This window comes from Dendropsophus ebraccatus, chromosome 13, assembly GCF_027789765.1.
Source record: "Dendropsophus ebraccatus isolate aDenEbr1 chromosome 13, aDenEbr1.pat, whole genome shotgun sequence".
Taxonomy (NCBI): Eukaryota; Metazoa; Chordata; class Amphibia; order Anura; family Hylidae; genus Dendropsophus; species Dendropsophus ebraccatus.
Window position 1 is genome coordinate 48,842,836 of NC_091466.1, and position 23,447 is coordinate 48,866,282.

Here is a 23,447-nt window from a genome sequence, read left to right on the forward strand (position 1 = left end):
TTGTTGCAAAACTACATTTCCCATGGTGCCTGGACATCTAATCACATGGCTTTGGCTGTCTGGGCTTAATGGGACTTGTAGTTTCACAACAGCAGGCGAGCCGACACTTCACATTGACTGATATCGACTGTTTGGTAGAAAGAGGTAGCATGCACGGAATCCTCTGGGAGTTATCCGTGCAGATTCCATAGTGTGCACATACCCCTATTCAGCTAGAATGTTGGCATAGAGGATGAAATTCATGAACCATATAGACCAATTTTTGGGAAAAAGTTGCAACACGCTGACAACGGCTTGTAGGCATCATGTAAAGCTGGCTTACTATGTGCAACTTTTCCATATTTTTTGCAATAATTGTCCCTTGGCTAAGTTCACTTTGCATTTTCCAATCTGTTTTACTGTTTCAGCCTCAGTACATTTAAATTTAATTTTTAACACAAAAACATGGTCAACCACATTTCCATGTAAGTAAAAAAAAAAATTCTGTTTCAATCTGTTATTTTTTTTTTTTTTATAATGTTAGTGGAAAACGGATTGTGCAGTGTGGCATACACCAGCATCTGTCGCTTTTCTTTAGGCTATATTCACACACCGCCAAAATTTGTATAATAAGTGATATGAAATAACTATTTGCCGTTAAAATACGGTGTCTGAACATAGCTTTAAACGTACAAATTAAACTGCCAGCAAAAAACAAAGTGTGAACCTAGACCGACTTCATACAAGCTGTGGGGTATTTCCTGGTGTAAAACAAATGTGCTGTGAGTTATTTAGATACAGGCAAGAAATTATTTTTTAATTTGCACAAAGTTTTGCGAAAAATTCTTTAAAAAGTAGTATGCAGCAACAAGCCTCAGGCTCCATAGGCCTATTAATAAATTTCACTTCAGACATTTATATATTACTTACTCTGCAGCAATAGACCACACACATAAAATACCCTAATGTGGTGCATTTTTATTTAAAAAAAAAAACAACCCACAAAACAAACTGCCTTGAGTGAAAAGTAGTTTGCCTTTAATTGAATGTGATCAGCTCCTGCACTTCCTACTCCTGAGAGCAGACGGGTGGGTCTGAGCGGGTGGGGGGCTGGCAGCACCTGCTATCATTACTCAGCTCAGTCCCAACATACCTGTGTAACAAAATGGAGCAGACCTCAGTATCTCAAGGACTGAGTGATATTCTCCCAAGCACCTCGCTTCTTGTTTTAGGTAAGTGCTTACATTTATATTCCTTTACCTTTAGTGCTGCTTTATATACTGTCCATGCTCCAGACACCTGTGTGGCTGCATAATGGCTGCAGTACACGAGGAGGGAATTTCTGGGGCAATCTTGCTGCTACATTTGCTTACCTAGAAAACGTATTGCTATGGGTAAATTAAAATTTTATATGTCTTGTATAAAGTGCAGGTTACAATATAGAAGTTTGTTCCTATAACTTTTTTTATTTCTGAGATGTAACAGATATTTTGTGTGTGTGTTATGCCATACTGTTGCTGTTTTTGTTTTATTGGTGGTGAAACCAGCTGAACGTTTTCTAAATGTACATACAGCTGTGTGATTATTATAGCAAAAAAATTAGCATTTTCCATAGCTGTGCCTCATATATAGAGACGTTCACAAGTCATAAAGTGACTGTATCACCAGGCCCAGGCTGAAGCACTGGAGGCGGGCCGACCCACCCTTACTGGGAGGAAACCCCAGCCCCTCTATGATAGGGTTCCATTGATTCTAATAGTCACGTCATGGAGGGGCTGGAGTTTCTTCCCACTGGGAGTGGGTCGGCCCTCATCCAGTGCTTCAGCCTGGGCCTGGTGGTACAGTCACTTTAAGCTGTATAATTTTCCAGACTTGACAAGTGCACGTTTCTTTGTCAGAGACACCACAAGTTAAGGCAAAATTCTGCCCTGAAATATCAGCCCTAACACCAGTAGTGTTCCTTGCTTCCCAAAAAAAAAAGTGTCAGGGGCACAAGCCTCTAGGCATATGTCTTCCCCCTCACCATCTAAATATATTGAGAACTGCATAGCTCTGAAACAATGCCCTGCTGTTACAAATGTACCAGAATTCTAGCGCTATGGGGGCAAAAAACGTATGACACCAGCGTTTGAAATGGCTAAAAATGTGACAGTTTTAGTAAATCTAGGCAATTGCTTAAAGTGACTGTACCACCAGGCCGAGGCAGAAGCACTGGAGGCGGGCCGACCCACCCTTAGTAGGAAGAAACTCCAGCCCCTCTATGATAGGGTTCCATTAGAATCAATGGAACCCTATCATAGAGGGGCTAGGGTTTCCTCCCACTAAGGGTGAGTCAGTCTGCGCCTGGTGGTACAGTCACTTTAAAACATGATAGGCATGTATACATCATCACATCTGTACACTGTCCCTAGGTATTACATCACCCTGCAGTGATTGGAGCGCTCTGCATACATGAACCCGAAGTCGTTGTGGTTTTTTTTTGTAAGGTAGCCAAGGCAAGGGAGTGCTTGGCTACGACTGCCCAGGTCTTTGCCGGTTCAAATATCTGATGGGGCTCAGTTGCAGGTTACGCTAACTTGCTGTCTCTCTATTTTCTTCTTTAGTTTTCCAAAGAACAACAGAAGTTATAGGCAAAAAATAGCACCATGCAGGGCTCTAGGAGTTGTAACCATGCACAATAAATATTATTCATCAGTGTGTGGTTTCTCTCTTTAGGACCAGTTCACACGGATCAGAAGCGATGGAATTCCACCTGCCTCAGTCTCACACAGTCTCTCTATGGGAGGGCTAGCGTGCTATTCCTCCCATAAACACACTGGGGGAGATTTATCCAACTGGTGTAAAATAAAACTGTCTCAGTTGCCCCTAGCAACCAATCAGATTCCACCTTTCATTCCTCACAAACTGTTTGGAAAATGAAAATTGGAATCTGATTGGTTGCTAGGGGCAACTGAGTCAGTTTCACTTTACACAATGTTTGATAAATCTCTCCCACTGTGTAAGACTGAGGCAGGCAGAAATTCTGCAGCTTTTGCTCTGTGTGAATTGGCCCTTACTTAGCAAAGAGGTGATTTGATTCTGGTTAGGCACCTACAACAAATGGTAATGGGGGGGGGTCACATTTATCCAGTGATACTCTATCTGATGCAATCATGTAATTTTGTCTTCACATGTGCTGCCATATTTCTGTAGCATTAGAATCAATGGAGCTGTATCATAGAGGGGTGGGGTTTTTCTCCCATTGGGGGTGGGTCGGCCCGCCTCCAGTGCTTCAGTCCGGGCCTGCTGGTACAGTCACTTTAACCAGTCCCGTTTTATTTCTTCTTTCAGGATTTTTGGGGTGAAAAATATTTTTGTGTAGTGTACTGGTACACTTATTTATTGTTGTTTTAGGAAAGACCCATCTGTAATAGTTCAAGATAAAAAGAGTTTTGTGGGCAAAACAGACACTACACAGTGAATGGGTCCGGAAGCATTTTGTTCACTGTATAGCGGTGGCGACCTGTAATTGCAGCTCAGCTCCCATTCAAGTGAACGGGAGCTTCAGTAACCAGGTCCAGCCTGTTCACAGTGTAGTGTAGATGCTGAAGAGCTCATGGGCACCCTGTCGATCACTGATGATGTATCCTGTGTATAGCTCATCAGTCCATTTTGCCCAGAAAAGCTCTTTGATAGCTTTTTGACTTGACATGCAGTTTACTGGCTCATATTTTGATTGTGTTCCACACTGTATACTTCATCCTGCTACTGCATGGGGACAGGGCTAAGTTAATATAACTTCCACTACACACTTATTTTTACTTAGTAACCTGGTAAATGGGTGAAGTTTCTTCCAAAAAATGTATAAAACCTGTGTTTTTTTAGAGCAAGAGTCACAATGAGAGTTGTCAAGGCCTACCCAGGGGCATACAGAAGTCCAGGTCCGGAAGGGAAATACAGAGCCTAACCCTAGTCTGAGACATGGATCTTCTATGCCCGTTAGGATGTCCAGGGTCACCATCAGGCTATCTTCCCACAATGTATTCTTATGCAAAATAATGGCCATTATATAACAATTATTTACGGCCATTGTTATCAAACAGCTGTTATTTTGAACCAACCACACCACCTGTTATATATTTAAAGGGGTTATCCAGCGCTACAAAAATGGCCACTTTTCCCCCACTCATCTCCAGATTGGATTTCCATTGATGTAAATGGAGCTTAATTGCAAACCACACCTGACCTGTGGACAATAGAGGAGGGGAAAGTGGCAATGTTTTTGTAGCGCTGGATAACCCCTTTAAGCTGGAACTAGAAAGTGTACGATCTGTTCCCCTGTGTATGCGGGTGACGCAATACTACCAGTAGAGATACCCACTGACCTGCCCTGCTCCCTGGTTGTGTTCTCCAGTCCCCAGTTACCCCACCATAACATCAGGGACTCTCCCAGATCATCAGCTGTCACTCTATGCAGTTGTGCCCTGGGGATCACACATCTCCCTAAAGCTTGGGTGCACAAACCACCCTGCTACTTGAGGAACTACAAGTCCCAGCTGCCTCTGCCTGGTTGTGTGATGCCAATTGTGCTGGTCCCCAGGTCGCCCAGCAGATGTTGGCAGCTCTAATATACTGAGGCCAGTGGATTAGATGGGGGGGGGGGGGGGGTTCGTGGCACTGGTGCCGGCAGCTGCAGGGTTAACTCCCCTCCATCCATCCTCTGTGCGTAAAAGAACCAAAGCAGAGATTCTGTTTCCCTGGTAACCCGCGTGACGTCACCAGCGCTACAGAACGCGGACCCGGTCGAGAACTCCGGCTGCCAGCATCCCCGGGAGCAGCGGCCTCACCCGGAGGAGGGATGCCTCCAGCCGGCCCCGCCGCCGCGACCCATGGAGCTGCTACTACCCCTGGCTCTGCTGGGCAACCTGACGGCTCCGGGGAGCGGGACATCAGCCGCAACAACCGCCGGAGGAAGAGACGGCTCCGGTACCGCGGCTCCCGCCACTAACCGCAGCAGCCCGGAGGAGGCCGTGTCCGGGGGGAGCCCGCTGCTGCACGGGGTGGCCGTGGCTTGCCAGGCGCTGCTGCTGCTCGCCATCTTCCTGCTGTCGTGCCTCGGTAACTGCGCCGTCATCCTGGTGATCAGCAAGCACCGGCAGCTCCGCACCGTCACCAACGCCTTCATCCTGTCGCTGTCCCTGTCCGACTTCCTGACCGCCCTGCTCTGCCTGCCCTTCTCCTTCGTGCTGCTCTTCTCCCGCGGAGGCGCCTGGCTCTTCGGCGACCGCTTCTGCTTCGCTAACGGCTTCTTCAACTCGTGCTTCGGGATCGTGTCCACCCTGACCATGACCCTCATCTCCCTGGACCGCTACTACGCCATCGTGCGGCAGCCGCAGGAGAAGATCGGCCGCACCCGGGCCGTGCAGCTGCTGGTGGCCGCCTGGCTGACGGCCCTGGGCTTCTCCTTCCCTTGGTACCTGTTGGCCAAGGAGCAATGGGTGGTCCACAAGAGGGGCTACTACCACTGCATGTATGTGTTCCACTCGGCCGGCTCCCGGCTGGGGGCGGCCTACAGCATCTCCCTCATCGTCCTCTGTTACCTCCTGCCCTTCGGCCTCATGTGTTTCTGCCACTACAACATCTGTAAAGCGGTGAGGCTATCGGAGATCCGGGTCCGGCCGGTGACCACCTACGCCCACCTGCTGCGCTTCTACAGCGAGATGAGAACGGCCACCACTGTGCTCATCATGATAGTCTTCATCATCTGCTGCTGGGGACCCTATTGCATCATGGGGCTGGTGGCCGCCGCCGGGGACTACCCCTTCACTCCGCTCATGGATACTGTGGCCATATGGATGGCGTGGGCCAATGGGGCCATCAACCCGCTGATCTATGCTATCCGCAACCCCAATATCTCCATGCTGCTGGGCCGGAATCGGGAGGAGGGCTACAGGACTAGGAACATTGCGGCCTATCTGTGCACGCAGGGTCAGAACAGAGAGGTCAGGGGGCGGGCTGACCCTATCCGGGATCGATACGGTAACCGGCATGGACAGGGCAGTAGGGTTTCCTCCTCCAGTCCGGCCAATGGTGGGGATCTGGCTATGTGGGCCTGTAAGAACCCAACCGTGCTGTTCTGTCGGGACGGACAACCAGACACCATGTCGGAACCTGCCGGCATAAAATCTGAGACTGTGGACACCAGCCTGTGATGTAATGGTTGGTTGTCACCGCCGCCTGGGTGGGTGATGGACTCGTATCTGCCAGCTGGGAGATCAGTATTGGAGCAAAATGCCGCTCACCAGAGTCTACAGAACCAGGACTAGTGACTGGAGGTTGGCGGCAGGGGTTAATTCTTTTATACAGAGTTTCTTTGTGACTTAAAGGGAACCTCTGCCATCGCTTTCATGCTGCCTGAACCAAGATTTATCTCCCCTATCCCCCCAAACCCCCTGGCCCCCCACCACCTGCGCCGGCTTTGTTTCTTAGATCCCTCCCTGTAGCCAAACAGAGATCTATCATGGCTGGTGGGGTGGAGAGAAGACACAAGGGACCACCCTGATTACTCCTGGTTCAGACAGCATGAAAATGATCGGTTCCCTTTAAGAATTAGTGACTATGATCAGGAAAGAGATATTACATAGGAGTCATGCACGAGCCATTATCCAAGTGTGACTAATTTATATTTATTAAAGGGGGTTTCCAGCTTAAGAATTTTTGCCATATTGATGGAAAGTGCCAAAAATGCCTTGTAGTAGGGAGCAAACTGCGGATCAAGAATAGGGGTTCCTAACCGCAGCGCATGGGAGGCCATTATAGGGTATGGGAGGCCATTATAGTGTATGGGAGGTCATGGTTGTGCTATAGGGATCCAGTTTTCAGAATATGGATGACAGAAAGCAATCTTCATTCCACACTAGAAAGTTGTATGGTGAGGGGGGGGGGGGAGGGGAGAGACCTGAAGTGGCCTTAAAAAAATCTGACTTGTCTGTTCCTGTTCTGAGGCACTCTGTCCCGCAGAGTAGGAACTCTCAGCAAAATTGGAAACCTTGCCCTGCAGTGTCCCTGCATCTAATGCTTCCCAACCTGTGGCTGCATAACTACAACCCCCATCATCACTAGATCATCACCACAGTTCTCCATGTTCTCCCCAGAGAGTAATGGAATACTTTTTCTTCAGAGAGATGTCTGACATTGGACTCTCAGGCATGAAGGGTTTACAAAACGTGCCAAATTTATAGCAGAATGCTTTGTACTGGGTACAACCACCGACTTTTCATATGTGTACCCTGCCGTAACTACCAGTACATATCCCTTTAAGGGCACCAGGCTACAAACCTTCGTCAGTAAGTGCTCCAGCAGAGTAGTGTAATGATATAAAGCCTGTGTCCTATGGATACAGTGATGGTAGTTTTGGTATTACTGTTTGGGGTATCTAGATTTTAAGGGTCCCCATCTTGTGGCCCTGAGAGTTGTTGGTTTGCATCAGCTGGAGAGCCACAGATTAGGGATACAGTTTGTCCTTCTCTTAAAGGAACACACTAGGCTATACCAATACACTGTTTGCCTATTGCAGAAGCTGTAGGGGCAGAACATGACATTCAAAAAGAGATTCCTTATGTCATGTTCCTTATATCGCCCATTCTCCATTCTCCTGGGCTGTTGCTTTACTGAAATATAACAGTTTCCTTCCATAATCAGCGCCACTCTGGTCCTCAGTTTGTGTGTGGTATTGCAGTTCAGTTCTATTGAAGTGAATGGAGCTCACTTCAATTTGCAATATTGCACGTGACCTGAGGACTGGTGTGGAACTGTTTTTGGAAGAAAGCGACCGTCTTTCTAATTGAGGATAACCCCCTTTAATAAATGATCATGGTCTCCAATTGAGGTATTGACAACCAGACTTGGGTCACGGCTCGTACATTATGGTCTCTGGTGGTATCGCTTCTGCCAAGTGCCAAAGGGAAATGTAGGAGTAATTTCCCTTGTTCTGTAGCTGGCCATGGACATTGGATCGGCAGTCAGATGTATGAACGCTGGGATGTCCGATTCACATCCTGACAGATAGTACCCCATGTAAAAGCCTTACCCCTGGAAGCAAGAAGAGTGACTGAAGTACTACTGCCCGTATATACAGGAAACTTCAGGTTATAGTATAGAGTATACTTCAGAGTACTGTATAGAAAAAATGTAATGCTTGGTGTTTCAATTCCCAATTGAGGGGTTTTCCACTCAAATAATTTTATATTTAGGATATGTTGCTGCCCATGGTGAGACTATGAATTCTGTGTTTCTATTTCCTTCCATACTTGTTGTTATATATTTGGTTTCTCTCTGTCTCTCCCCCATCCCCTCTGAGACAGATTATGTAAACAAGTTCTGGCAGGCGTTATCTGCAACATTGTAGCTTCTTTGTAATGCTGGGAGGGTTAATCACAACAACTTGACCTCAGAATAAGCCTCCCAGCATTACAAAGAAGCTATAATGTTGCAGATAAAGCCTGCCAGGGACTTGTTTACATAATCTGTCTCAGAAGGGAGGGGGGAGGAGACTGAGAACAGCTCACACAGTTTTTTTTTTTTTTTAGCAAAAAGCAGCTCAGAACTGGGGGAAGGAGACTGAATAGATAAAAAGAATGGAAGGGATTGTTAGTCTCACCATAGGTAGCAACATATGAAAAGTTATGTTTGAGTGGAATACCCCTTTAACATCCAAAGGATGAGAACCTGTTGTGTTGCCATTACAAGCTTTCCCCAGTAGGTGGCATCAGAGAACCAGCTCTCTTCCCTTTGAAGGTGAGCTACTTTGCATATTTTTTTCCCAGTGGTGCTTGTACGATTTATAAAAACTTGTGACCCAGAACAAGAATGTTTCCATTCATTTTCCATTTCATTTTCACTCTGCTTGCTGTTAATGAATGGAGACATTCTTGTTTGGATCCAGGGGACGTATATTAGAAACCTGCTTAACTGTTTAATGTCTATGGCCAGCTATGGGAACAAACCCCTGTGTTATAGAGAATAGAAGATAATACAGCCATATTGTTAACACTGTGACATGTTTATTACTGAGAGGATGGATCCCCATTGTGTTATAGCACTGTCCATGATGTATGGACTGGAGGTTATACAGCTGCTACGACATAGGTAGATTATGTTTGTTTCTTGTCTGTTTCATGTACCTGGGCCCAGGAAGCCATTCCTCCATTACTTATGGTTTGATGTATTGTTTAAGGAGAACTGTACCAAAGCTGTTTACTGAAAGAGGTTTTGTATTGCATAGTTTTGGATAAACCTCTGTGAAGATTGCGGCCCTCTTCATTGTTTATACAGGCACAGCGCCATACATAAGTGTGGCTGTGCCTGGTACTGCAGCTTGTGCATTTCCTTTGAAGGAAAACTGAGGTGCAGTACCAGTCACAGCCACTTGAGGAGCTATGCCTGTATAAACATAATAAAGAAAGCGCAGTGATCCCCCATCATTCTGCTGATTGTCACAGATTTGAGGGGACAGCCCCAATCATTGATGGCCATAGGCGATTCTGGAAAAATCCCCCAACAATCAATTTTTTCATTATTTTCAGTATATTTCCGAAACAAGAATCAATATAATAATCCTTTAAAAAGATGAACGTATCGTTGTGTATGTTTCTAGTTCTAAATTTTGGCTTGCTGTCAGTAAATGTGTTTAGATGCAGAGGCAGCAGTGTACCTGGACATGGGAGTCAGTCCTACTTTCTGTATCTGTTCTAGTTAAAGGAGAAGTCCGGCAAAATTTTTATTAAAGTATTGTACTGCCCCCCCAAAAGTTATACAAATCCCCAATATATACTTATTACGGGAAATGCTTATAAAGTGCTTTTTTCCCTGCACTTACTACTGCATCAAGGCTTCATTTTCTGGATAAAATGGTGATGTCACGACCCGACTCCCAGAGCTGTGCGGGCTGTGGCTGCTGGAGAGGATGATGGCAGGGGGATGCTCAGTGTCCCTCCAGTGCCCTGTTTCCCTCAGTGTCCCTCTGCCATCATCCTCTCCAGCAGCCACAGCCCGCACAGCTCTGGGGGTCGGGTCGTGACATCACCATGTTATCCAGGAAGTGACATTACCATGTTATCCAGGAAGTGAAGCCTTGATGCAGTAGTAAGTACAGGGAAAAAAAGCTCTTTATAAGCATTTCCCGTAATAAGTGTATATTGGTGATATGTATAAAATTTGGGGGGAATACAATACTTAAATAAAATTTTTAGATGGACTTCTTTAAACATCCTGGACTCCAGACTGATACACTGTAGCAAACTACAGAGGAGGCTGCTACTTATAGAGCATTGTCCAGACTGTATACAGTTGTATCTCTTTCTCCGCTGAGAGTAGCACAAGTTATGTACAGACCTGCGGCCTCAGCGTTCTCATTAATTGACAGCAAAGTACAAAAGAAAGTTGTAGAACTCTGTATAGTTAACAAAAGACACCTTTAAAACAGTGGCCTAAAATCTATGTTCTAAATGTTCTTTATACAGCGCCACAATACAACTTTAACATTAGTGTGTACATAGGATCAGGTTGTTTCTATCATTTCATATGACACGTGCCTGCCATGCTTTGTGCCACGCATATAGGAAGGAAACGCTTCCTGATGATGCCAGTGAATGGTTGATATAGAAGAATAAAGTTGCATGAGGTTGTATAGATAAACAAGAGGAATAGAGGAAAACACTTGCAATGATACATCCCCCGTTTCTGGAACTGCACAATGTATTTTCTCTCATACATTTCATCCTCATTGCAGTTTTCTTTATCCTTCTGTCTGTAGTTCCCTCATCTGCACTTGAAGAATTTGCCTCGAGTTCTCGGTCATTGGTCAGTAAACCCTCTAAGCATTGGGGGCGATGTTAAAGCACAAATAACCTTACAGATTGGATTGTCCTATTAACAACTGCCACTAATGATGATCAGAGACGCCTTAAAATTCACTACTGGGCTTCATTGAAACATTGAGGGAGGCAGTTTTATGTTACTGAAATGCCAGTATTTTTCTTGTACAGTATTTAAGGGAAAAAACAACAACTTTTATTGACCTTTTTAACTGTTTGTGAGAAGTGGATGTATATTATTTTGTAAGCAGAGCTAATAAAAGTCTTATGCAGCATCACGTCTAACTCTGTCCCGTGTCTGTCCTTCTCTAAGGAATATGGCTGCAATATGTACCATTCTTTTCCATGGGGTGCAGTGCATTTAAAGCTTTGGCTGTCCAAGCATGATGGGAATTGTAGTTGTGCAACAGCTGGAGGGTCAGAGGACCCACGTCCCTGATCTAAATGGACTGAGCTGCAATATCGTACATAGTCAGTTAGTGGAACTGTACATGGTTTTTTTGGAGAGAGAAGGAAAAAAAGTGTAGTCTTGCCTTTGTAACCTTCCACAAATCCTTATGGTGGTATTACACAGGCCGATGGGGGCCGATATTACCAGTAAACGAGCGCCAATCTGCTAGATCGATACCGATGTCCTTGCAGCCCTTGCTTAAACTATATACATTACCTATCCACGCTCCACGGCTGCTCCTGCGGTCCGCTTCTCCCTGGGTCCCGCGCGCACTAGCTTAAGAGCGGCCTGTCAGCTGACAGGCCGCTCAGCCAATCACAGGGTGGGACAGGCCGCTCTTAAGCTAGTGCGCGCAGGAGAAGCGGACCGCAGGAGCAGCCCTGGAGGGTGGATAGGTAATGTATATCGTCAGTCGCATCGCTACATGTAATAGCGGTGCGCGGTCGGCACCCGACAAATTTAGGTTCTAACCTATATCAACGATCAGCTGATGATTGTTGTCATCGGCTGATCGTTGTATTTATTACACGGAGCGATAATCGGCCGTGTAATAGTACCCTTACTCCCTCTGTTCTCATAGCAGAACACTACACGACTGCAGGGCACTTGCTGAAAACAATGGACACTCATAGATTATAGAGAATAAAAGAAAGAAGCCTAGACCTCAAAGCTAGTGTAGGTATGCAGATGGGTAAAAATTGGTATGTGAAATGAAAATGGATAAGTGAAAATCCACAAAATGACAAGAACAGAATAAAAGCAGTTCAGGCAATGGCAACCCTAAGTAACAAACAAAAAAAAAAAGGAGAGAGAGAGAGGAGCCTGGATGTCCAGGCAATATACCTAATGTCTACTTGATATTCCAAATAAAAAGCAATTTAATATTGGTAATAAAAGTAAAAATAGTGAAAATCTCAAAGCATGAATCAATGCGTCAGTGTAAAAACCGAGATATAAATATAATTACTAACAAACACACATATTAGAAAGAACAAAAAAACAAAAAACAATAATACATAGTTTAAAATGTAAAATGTGACATGTAACCATAGGGCCCTTATGGTGTTATGCTAGTCACAGCCGTGGTAAAGAGACATAACACCATAAGGGCCCTATGGTTACATGTCACATTTTACATTTTAAACTATGTATTATTGTTTTTTGTTTTTTTGTTCTTTCTAATATGTGTGTTTGTTAGTAATTATATTTATATCTCGGTTTTTACACTGACGCATTGATTCAGGCTTTGAGATTTTCACTATTTTTACTTTTATTACCAATATTAAATTGCTTTTTATTTGGAATATCAAGTAGACATTAGGTATATTGCCTGGACATCCAGGCTCCTCTCTCTCTCTCCTTTTTTTTTTGTTTGTTACTTAGGGTTGCCATTGCCTGAATTGCTTTTATTCTGTTCTTGTCATTTTGTGGATTTTCACTTATCCATTTTCATTTCACATACCAATTTTTACCCATCTGCATACCTACACTAGCTTTGAGGTCTAGGCTTCTTTCTTTTATTCTCTGTTTGATATTTAGTGATCAGGTAGTCACTGCCTAGTTGTGACCTCGGCCCCGGAGATTATAGTGAGCTGCACCCACCGCCTTTACGGTCATAGATTATAATTTATTTTTCTTTTGAGGAGGCAATGTGCTTAGGTTAACATTTTAGCATAATAGTAGTAGCGACCCGGCCGGATCACAGAACGGCCGATGTTACTGCAGTACCAGCCAGATGATCATCACTTCTGCTGAATTTGTGCCCGCATCCAAATTCACCGCTGCAAACAATTGAGTGTGCGGCCGAAGCCGCACGCTCCATTGTGTGAACTGACAGGTTCTCTGTGGTCGCTATTCAAGAAAACTGACGTCAGTTTTTTCTGCGGCCGACCAGAGCATATACTATGCGTATACGCTCCGGCTCTTGTTGCAATTTGTAACAACACATACGTTGTGTGAACATAGCCTTGCACAGCATCAGACCCGCTAAGTGTGACTGGATGTGAATAGATCTCATTCACAACGCTCAGACTGTAATACACTGGATTTTCCACAGCATATCCCAACCCGTGTGGGAGCACCCCCCAATGATACATACTGTATGGTGGTCAGGGTGTATACATTACTTGGCATACAGCACATGCATGGACGCTTGGAGAGCAGTTTAATGGATATAGTAGCATATTAGTAATTTGTGATTTCCATAAATTTATAAGAGGGTATCCGATGCAAATAACATCTGTGGCTGGAAGCTCACTCCATGACTGTTCCTTTAATAATCCACACTGAGAACATGGTGTAAGTACTGTTTTTTTTTATTGCATATTTCCATAGTTAAATGTACATCATAAAAACAGTTTATTTTTCCGCTTGATTCTACTACTAAACATTCTCATTCCTACTAACTACACTTCACTATTTCAAAGTTTTTCTTTAACAGATGGACACATTTACAAATGTTCAGGTCTTTTTGGAGACAGATTTTAAAAAAAGTCTTTTAAAAAAAAATGCACTCCATACAGAACGCCACTTATGACATCAGCACTGGTCATTGGCACCATGAAAACGTAACTCAAGACGGTGACACAGGGCTGAGACGTGACCGTATACAGCAAAAACCCCAATGGCACCAAGCGGGTAGACGCGAGTGACAAAGAAACATATTTGGCTTTTAATATGAGGCCGAGTATAAAATAGTAAAATAAGAAATAACAAAAAAAAAACCTCTAAAGCAGTAGAAAAACATAAAGAGGCACTTAAGAAAAGAACAGGATGGAGGAAGAGATGGGAATGTTTGACCTAATAATTTAGGTTTTGGTACAATCAGGTCTGATTCTCTCGGATCAGTCCTGGACGTTACATCACCAAGTTTAGATCACAAAAAAAAAAGTCTGTGGAATCCTGCTCAGCGCAGAAGGCTATAATGCCCATGAGGCTTTGTAAGGCCATGTGATGCCCAGAGGGAGAGGTTAAGCACCAGGTCCTGACTGCATGGCTCTATGTAAAGTGCATAGTCCACAACCTAAACAACGGAAATGGCGTAGCACAGTGGAAGTAGGGTATACGGCACATACCAGCAGGGTAAAAGGGACTCAAAATTTGTGGGCTAAATAAAGATTATAGTAAAAGGTCCACCCTAACACGAAAGAACCAAAAGTGGCGCTACTTCAGGGCCTTGTTCACACTGCAAAACCTGAAGTGAATCTTTAAGGAAACAACCTTGGACCTTGTGGATCCAATCCCAGTTTGCCCTTTATGCAACACCTTGATCTTTACCTTGTCATGCTTTTTGCAATGTTATAAAGCAAATTAACCCCTTTTGTGAGTGGGATGGGATATCTGGTGTAACCTGCACTGGTGGGTATCAGATCACTTCCGCTTATATAGCAACATAACAATGACATTTGGGAATTGCCATAAAATTTTTCAATTTTGGACAACTGAATCACAACTTTTGTAATAAGGCTCCGTCCACTGGTACGGGGGACAAGTTCACAATCAGATGTGAACAAATCTGAATTCAATGGATCAGCCACCAGTTACTTTGGGCCGTCAAAATTATTAGTTAAATGTTTCTGGTTGCCTGGGAGAGATGGGTGCAGTCCTCCATTTTGAAAGTGACACTAATTTGGCCAGACTAAAGTAATAGACAGCCGATCCGTTGGATTCGGATTTACTGTAGATTCGCTCACCTCAGATCACTAAGCTTTGCTTCACCTTCTGGAGGTTTAAGCTTCAGTTTCTGTAAAGCAAAATACAGCTCTGTGCACTGGAGTCAGTTATAAGGATAAAAAAAAAACTAAAAGTGATTATTAGAAGACTGAAAGAAAAGAAAAACTGAAGGTGCTCCTATGAAAAATAACAAATCGCTCCCAGTCATACACAGTCCTAGAAAATAACATTATTTACAAACCAAACTATGAACTATAATTCCTCTAGCATGGCCACCGCCATCATCCAGGCAGAATATCATAGCTTTGGTTTAATAACTAATTCTTCTTGCTAGTTCACCACTACCATGTATTTCTAATATTTTCTACCCTGATTTAGATTAACTAAATGTAGGCGTTACTTAAAGTGACTGTACCACCAGGCCCAGGCTGAAGCACTGGAGGCGGGCCGATCCACCCTTAGTGGGAGGAAACCCTAGCCCCTCTATGATAGGGTTCCATTGATTGTAATAGAGTCACGTCATGGAGGGGCTGGGGTTTCTTCCCACTAAGGATGGGTCGGCTTGTCTCCAGTGCTTCAGCCTGGGCCTGGTGGTACAGTCACTTTAAAGGGTGAATTTGAAGGGAACTTATCATGACTTCAATCCAGCATCAGTCATCAGGGTGGTCCCTGGCACTTTAATGGGACAGATTTTCCCAGTTTTGAGTATAGGGAGAGATCAAGGCTGGCAGGGCTGGAAGACGCCAATGGCAACCACAGCAGTGACTCACGGCTCAGGCAGCATTTAAGTGATGACACGTTCCCCTTAATAAAAATGTCAATGTGCTTTAACGTAGTTTGTAATGCTTATCTGACTAGGAAAGTACTAGTGTGATCTGTGTATCTAAAAGGAAAGCTTATACTAGTGTGCAGTGTACTAACTGTGCAAGCATCTCAACTTAAATTTTTTTTCCTCCCACCACACAGCTTAATAACATAACATAGGATGTGCCCCCCCCCCCCCCAAAAAAAAGTTCAAACAAACTAAATAAGTGAAATCTGCTGCTGATCCCTTGCCTGTGATTTTCAATGAGAGGACGACATACTCACATGTAAGTGACAGCCCCCTTAAATCCCCGCCGGCCGGAGCATACATTACTTGCTGAACGCTCTGTTTTGCTTCTGGGGCTCCCTGCGTCTGGACATCCCCCTCAGCCAATCAGCACACTGATTGGCTGAGCAGGCGGGAACCCCTGCAGCAAGCCAGAGTGCGGAGCAGGTAATGTATGCTCCGACCGGCGGAGGTTTAAGGGGGATGTCAATCCCGCTGCGAGTATATCGTTTTCTCACAGTCAAGGGATCGCATCCGCATCATGAAGTCCTCTGCGGATCCGTTACGAGTGAAACTTGCTTTAGGGTTATGCAGTAATAGAAAAATCATAGCTGCTCCCCCCCCCCCCCCCAGAAACAGCGCTACTTGTGTTTTCAGTTTGTGCGTGGTATTGTAGGTGACAGAGGTTAATGGAGCTGGGTTGTAATACCAAATACAACCTGAGGACATGCGTGGTGCTGTTTTTGGATGAAAGTAGCATTTTTTCCCATTAATCCTGGACAACCCCTTTAAAAAACATTAGTTTAAAGGGAACCTGTCACAAAGACAATTCTATCTAATCTATCACCATCATGACTTAGAGCAGAAAGAACTGAGCAGATTGATATTTATCTTTGTGTGAAAACTTGTTGATTAAATTCCCTGATTCTGTATTAAGGAGTCCAGAGTCATGCACTCTTTAACATGGAAACATCAGAGATTTCAATCAACAAATTGATAGATACCTTTATGGGAAAAGATTTATTATAACACTCAGTTCCTTCTGCTCTATAACATGACCCCGATAGCTTAGGTAGCGTTTTTATAGTGATCAAGAATATCAACCCAGTAATCATAATATACATTGCAGTACATAGTGGTGCTGGTAGGAACTGACATGCAAGATGATGCAATTCTACTTTAAAAGTAAATCCCCCTTTTTATCATGTAACTGTTAGGTGCAATATTCTGCAAAGTTTCCCAATAAAGAGCCCCAAATCCTCTGAACAGACAGAGAACAATCCAACTACCTGGGGCCGCCACTAGAGGGAGCTTTTCACAATCTGTTATATGGAGTGCTGCCTGCAAGTTACTACACTTCCTCTAGTGGTGGATACAGGTAGCCAGTTATCTACATCTAAGCAGGGGATTTGGAACGGTGTATCAGAGTAGATAAATTGGTGCAGAATCTGACCTATTTAGATTAAATAAAAACACAAGATGACGTCCAGGGACGCACATTGACTTATCATGTATTCACAGGTAAAATAAAGATTTAATATAGAGTATTCCTACAGTATAAGCAAAGAAAAGGAGGGGAAAAAAACAACTATGTTCACTGCGAGAATCCCATAACCGGTGTATTTTCATAAAATAAATAAAGTATAAAACAGTCGTAAGATATTGCAAAGTGATTGTAATAGTGCAGCTGCATGGTGGGGTCGGTGGTTCCTGAGCGCTGTGCGGTACAGTCAGGTCTGTAATTATGAAGAAACCCGCCATCAAATACTAAACCAGGAATGAGGATTATGTTCAGAGACGATCATGGATCTGGTTCGATTGTAATTTCCTGTTGAACCAACATCTGGGGTACAAGAAAGCTCATGGTTTTCTATGTTAAATATGAACTACTGTGTATGATCCCACATTATGTAAAGAGATGGTTCAAGCTAAATTTTAAAGGGGAACTCAAAAAAAAAAAAAAAAGCACCACTTTTTTTTTTTTTTTTTGGGGGGGGGGGGGGGGGGGGGGGGGTGTTATTACTGCTTAATGCACTGGTGTCAAACCAGTTGTTACAAAAGCACAATTCCTACCATGCCTGGATAACCAAAGCTTTGCATTTAGCTGTCCAGGCACCCCTGGACACCCCTGGCTAAGAAGAAACTTGACATGTTGATATGTCAAAAGTTTTGATTGCTTTGGGTCTGTGTGTTCAGCACCAGACTGATGGCTACAAGCCGGGAGAAGTGCAAGCTAAAATGGCATTGTTCTAGCAATCGGTCAGGGTCTGACTAATAAATACTTCTGACATGTGTCAGACATATCAGTTTTGTTTATTAAATTGACAGTTTTTACCCTTCACAGCATTGATCTTTAACCTGTGACTGTCTAGCTATTGCAAAACTACAAGTCCCAGCATGTGAGGCATGCTGGAGGTTGTAGTTTTGCAACCATTAGAGAGGAACAGATTGGAAACTACTTTACAGTATGTGTTTGATGAACACTGACCTTATCGTACCCCCAATTTTACAACCCCTAAAAGCAACCAAGACTTAGTAGTAGGGAGACTAGTTCCTTGTAGACAGTGCTAGGCTCCATGTAACCACTCTGTAATCTGTATATTGGTCCATTAGTAATGAAGCTGTTTACCCTAACATAAAGTGTATACATATATACTTGTATCTAGATAACAATACCAGGTGATTGTGACTTACGTGGCAGCGCCAGTTCCCTAAACCTCAAAACTTACATCTAGTGTAAATAGTAATTGCACCTTTTGCCACAGACCAGCAAAGTCCCCGGTTAAAATAATCCAGCATATGATAAATTCTAAAGAGCTTTGCTGTGCTTTGATATCTGAACCCTGTGCGTTGTCACGTACGCCCCGCTATACAATAAATACATTTGATTTGCAGTTTTTCTTTTATTATTACTTGAATTTAAATTTTCAGTTGCCGCCTGTACACTAGGGGGATCCGCCATTACTGGACCTCAACCAATCATCACTGAGAATGAAGTCTCAATAGTCACAGTGTTGTCATTCGACACATCAATGATGTTGGCGGTCAACAGATAAGACTCAAAAACGGCCATTCCCGATGTGTACAGGCAGTCTGTGCAATTGCAATACAGTCCCGATAATGAAGACGACCTGTCAGGTCCGTTATATTAAACACATAGGAGGACAACAAATCTGAAGCATTCTTAGAGCTATTGAGACAGGTCCTCGGTAGATATAAACCTATAGTTTAGGAATGCACTTAATCTGGCAGAATTTGGGTTGTGCTTTTGCACTTAACAGAACAAAAAAAAATGATTAAGAATAAAACAAAATGACTATTTATACACAGTGGGTATGTATACATGTGCTCTGTACACAGATATACATAATACTGCAATAAATCACATATTCAACATGTGCATGGAATCTTCCAAACTACAAACTATATACATGTATGCGTGCATGTGTACAAATGCTGTACGCCAATACATATGCACACATATAACTTTACATTACGTACATATGTACAGATGCGGTTCTCCCTCCAATGTCTAGGCAGTGTCACTGACAGTATGGGTATACTCCAGTAATGTTCTCTGGTGGGGTCACAGGAGGGATTTAGTAATTCAGCTTGGTCACGGGTCTCTCTCGGCTGCTGTCTGTCGTCTGGCTGGTAATGCGCTTACGGTTCCTCTTGAGTTTGGAAATGTCCTTATCGAAAACTTCTCCTGATCTCAGAGCTGAGACCAAGTCATCAAACTCTCCCTCCTCTTCTCCATTTTCCTTTGCCTTCTTGGCTTTGCGCTCCCGTTCTCTCTGTTCCTTAAGCTGAAAAAATAACAGGCTCTGCTGTTAATATTGTTTCAGGTTCTGATCATAGGACTGCTACAATTTAAAGGGGTTGTCTGGGGACATTAAAGTGTACATAAACTTTGAGACAACTTTTAACATGTCTATAAGCCTGTACCCTGTCCACATTGATTTCCTGGAAAAGCTCAGGACACAAAGCTCAGGGCTAGGGCTTCTGTCTCTTTTCAGCAGCCAAAACTCCCTGATCACAGCTGGTCTCTGACATATCAAAAGTTGTCTCAAAGTTAGGATACACTACATTGCACAAGCCCAGCTTTATATAAAAAGGATTTAAAGAAAAAAGTCATACTGACCTTCCCCAGTCCCCTGTGTGACATCCAGTCCGTCACTTCTCACCTCTTCTTCCTGCTCGCTCAGCCAACCACTGAGATGGGACACCACTGCAGGCAGTGACTGGCTTAACAGGCAGTCCTGATTGAGATGTCTAGTCTCAAAAGCAGGAAGAAGCAGTGATGAGTGGGGACCGAATGATGCCAGACCAGGAGCTGAAGCCCCTGGACAACTTGAAAATCCCAACCATATGTACTGTAATCGGCTGTGTACTTTCCACAATTCCACTATATATGTGGTGAGACAACACCTTTTAATGGAAAGGGCGTGTATAACTTTAGTGAGAGAAGGATCTATTGCATACAATCATAGTAATGACATATACATTTATATAGCAGTAGGGTGACTGGGAAAAACACAATTACTACACCAGAGTATGCAACAAAATCAGTATATACACCATCAATAAACCAAACATTATGGACAGCAGCTTATCTCCCATAGAAACAAAACATGCCCAGTTCCTTGTACCAGTGCATCTCAATTCCTGTCCTCATGGCCCACCAACAGGTCATGTATTGGGGATATCCCATACAAAGAACACTGGCAGAATACCTGATGCAACAAGAATAATTATATCACCTGTGATAAACTAAGGAAATCCATAAAACCTGACCTGTTGGTGGCCATGAGGACTGGAATTGAGAAGCACCGGCTTTTATGTATTGGATTATGGGCATACATACAACCTTTAACCAGGAATGAGGTCACTGAGTACCTGGCACGAGAAGTCACTATCACCACCAGAATCTAATGAGTTGTAGTTAGACACTCTAGCTGTTTTATGGGGGTAAGCTTTATCCTTCTCTAGACTAAAGCCTTCATCTTCAGTGCCGGCTACTATTACCAGATGCCTGGCTGCAGAAAAGCAATGAAAGATTTTACTGCTGCCTGTAAGGGCTGTATATTATATGATTTGTTATAATAGGTGAATGCACGGCACGGCTTTCACCAAAGCTAAATCAGTCCATTGTGGCAGCTGTAGTGAGTAAAGAGCCTCTTCAGATCCAGGCGATGATTGAGTAGATGTACGTGGCGCTTACTTCGCAGGATCTCGATCACTCAATGGTAATAAAACACTTGGACTGACTCACACTGAAGAGGAGACTGAGAAATTGCTTTAATATCAAGTCTGTTACTTCTCTGGAAGACATTGATCCTCTGCCTTCTACTCGCTGCCCTGTGATCTGCTGGGGTTTGGATATCTGTGGCAGGAGAGAGACTTCATACACATCTACATTAGCCACAGGTCACTGATCAAACTGGATAGGCTAGTCCTGGGAAAGTCCCTTTGGTGGATATTCATAATCAACCATGATGACTGGACGTCTCTGTCCCAGTCTCTCTTCTTGCTGCAGGATGATGCAGGATAGCAAATCTATGGAGACCGTGTTCTGCAGTGTGGAAATAGACCGGCGGGAAAGTGCTTTGCTAGCGCTTCTGCCCACTCATTTTAGTAATCAGTAGTAGTCTCAGCCCCCAGACCTGACCAAATAAAACTTTTGACATGTCAAAGGCTTTTTAAAATGTTGTTTATATGAACTGACTAGAGATGAGGGAATCTACAGAATCTATCAGGCTGCAGGCTTTGCAGTCTGCTCCACTCCATGCGGCTCCTCCCCAGGTGCTGGGAAAAGATGGATCCAGTCCTGGGAAACGTCTTCCAGTTTCCCAGGACTGGATCCATCTTTTCCCAGCACCTGGGGAGGAGCGGCACAGAGCGAAGCAGACTTCAGCCTGCAGCCTGATCAGCAGAATGCAGATAGTAACAAAGCGCTTCGCCCATCTCTAGAACTGACCATATAGCCCCTCTATTTTAGTTTAGCCACTAGAAAAACAATACCATGTCAGCATCAGGTCTACATTTTGTCAGCCTATATAGTTTTTTGCCTGAAGAGTAGAGATGAGCGAAACTACAGTAAGTTCGGGTCTATGGCTGTATCCATATTTTCCAGGCAACTATAGTGCTGCATCCATCGGGAGTCTAATGCCAAGCACTCAGGGTTTCATGGACCTTAATGTAGTTTTGCTCATCTCCACTCTAAAGCCCCTATTACACGAGGTGATGGAGAGGAGCAAACGAGTGCTGTCAGCATTTGTTTGCTCCTCGTTCCCTGCTCGCGCTACTACACGTAGCGGCAGCAAACAGTAAGTACGGGGGGGGGGGGGGGCGGAGAGCTGCCCAGGTGATTGCTAGATTATCCGGGCAGCCCATATAGGATAGTGGCGGTCTGCTGCCACTCCTATTCCACAGGGCGACGACAGCATATAGCTGCTATCTTGGGCGTTTGTCTTTCAAAGTGTTGAAAGACAGGGATCAGCAGACATCATTCATGTCAGCTGATCGTTGTCTTCTATTACACAAGACAATTATTGGCCGTAACGGTTAAATAATAGTTTTGTGTAATAGGGCCTTAAGAGTCAATGAAAGGACTCTCGCAGCCACATAAACCTGGTTACGGTGTTCTCTGGATAGTCCTGATTTACATAGCCAAGATGGCACAGTTGAGGATAGCGTCAGCCCATTTACAGAAGGGAGTTACCTAGGTGTACACCTATTTATACAACTGAAGTACAAAAAGCAGCCAGTTACATAATAATGTTATTCATTGCAAATGGCCATTAAATGTTAGTACATGATGACATAATACAGTAATATCTACACAAAACCCATTAGCAAGCTTAGGTTATATGCACTCATGGAGGTCGGTGTCCCCAAACATACATCCCTTAAGCTGTTAAACTACAACTCCCATCATGCACAGACAGCTAGAGCTTTAGCTGTCCAGGATTAATAGGAATTTTAGTTTTGCAACAGCTGGAGAGCCGTAGGTCTGACACCACTGTCATATAGTCATGGGGGAGATTTATCAAACATGGTGTTAAGTGAAACTGGCTCAGTTGCTCCATGCAACCAATCAGATTCCACCTTTCATTTTCCAAAGTGTCTTTGGAAAATGAAATGTGGAATCTGATTGGTTGCTAGGGGCAACTGAGCCAGTTTCACTTTACACCATGTTTGATAAATCTCTCCCATAGACCTTTATGGAAAGTAGATACGATTAGCGACAGAATAGTAAAAGTAAGAAGCTGTATAAATGACCTGGCAGCCAGTTTTGGCAGTAGTCCCGGTGATCGCATGACCACTGGGAGGCAAGCACTTGATCGGCAATAATTTCCAATGATGAGTCTACAGTTCTGGGTGGTGTTAGGTATAACATATGATACAGCATTCTCTTTATTTCATTCACGTAACCACTGAGCAAAGGACAAGTGACATTTCCTAACCTGTGCCTCTATACGTGCTCGACGCTCCTCCTCTTCCTTCCTCTTCCTCATGTTCTCGTTTTCCTGTTTGGCTTCTGAGAACGCCTGGAGGAACTGATCGAAGATCCCGAAGAATTCATCAGGCTGGATCTTGCTTTCCTCTCCAAAATGTTTGGCGGATTTGGTAAACTAGAAAAAATTGTAAGAAAGGAAGTGATAATGTGAAGATGGCA

At 44.0% G+C, this 23,447-nt stretch overlaps 2 protein-coding genes across 4 annotated transcripts in view; one reads left to right on the plus strand and one right to left on the minus strand.

Moving 5' to 3' along the window:
* Window positions 1–4,737: 4,737 nt before the first annotated feature.
* Window positions 4,738–11,013, plus strand: GPR135 (G protein-coupled receptor 135). The gene is made up of 2 exons (XM_069949780.1): window positions 4,738–5,960; window positions 10,772–11,013. Exons 1-2 carry the CDS (start codon window positions 4,848–4,850, stop codon window positions 10,889–10,891), a joined length of 1,233 nt encoding a protein of 410 aa, XP_069805881.1. The 5' UTR covers window positions 4,738–4,847; the 3' UTR covers window positions 10,892–11,013.
* A 6,752-nt stretch (window positions 11,014–17,765) lies between these two features.
* Window positions 17,766–23,447, minus strand: part of DAAM1 (dishevelled associated activator of morphogenesis 1) — a 161,620-nt gene continuing 155,938 nt past the window's right edge. For all 3 annotated transcript variants that reach the window (XM_069951141.1, XM_069951138.1, XM_069951139.1), the window contains 2 exons: window positions 23,236–23,403; window positions 17,766–19,575 (listed from right to left, as the gene is read on the minus strand). In XM_069951141.1, coding sequence (XP_069807242.1) covers window positions 19,366–19,575; window positions 23,236–23,403 — 378 coding nt within the window. In that variant the 3' untranslated portion in view covers window positions 17,766–19,365. The remainder of the gene's footprint in view (window positions 19,576–23,235; window positions 23,404–23,447) is intronic.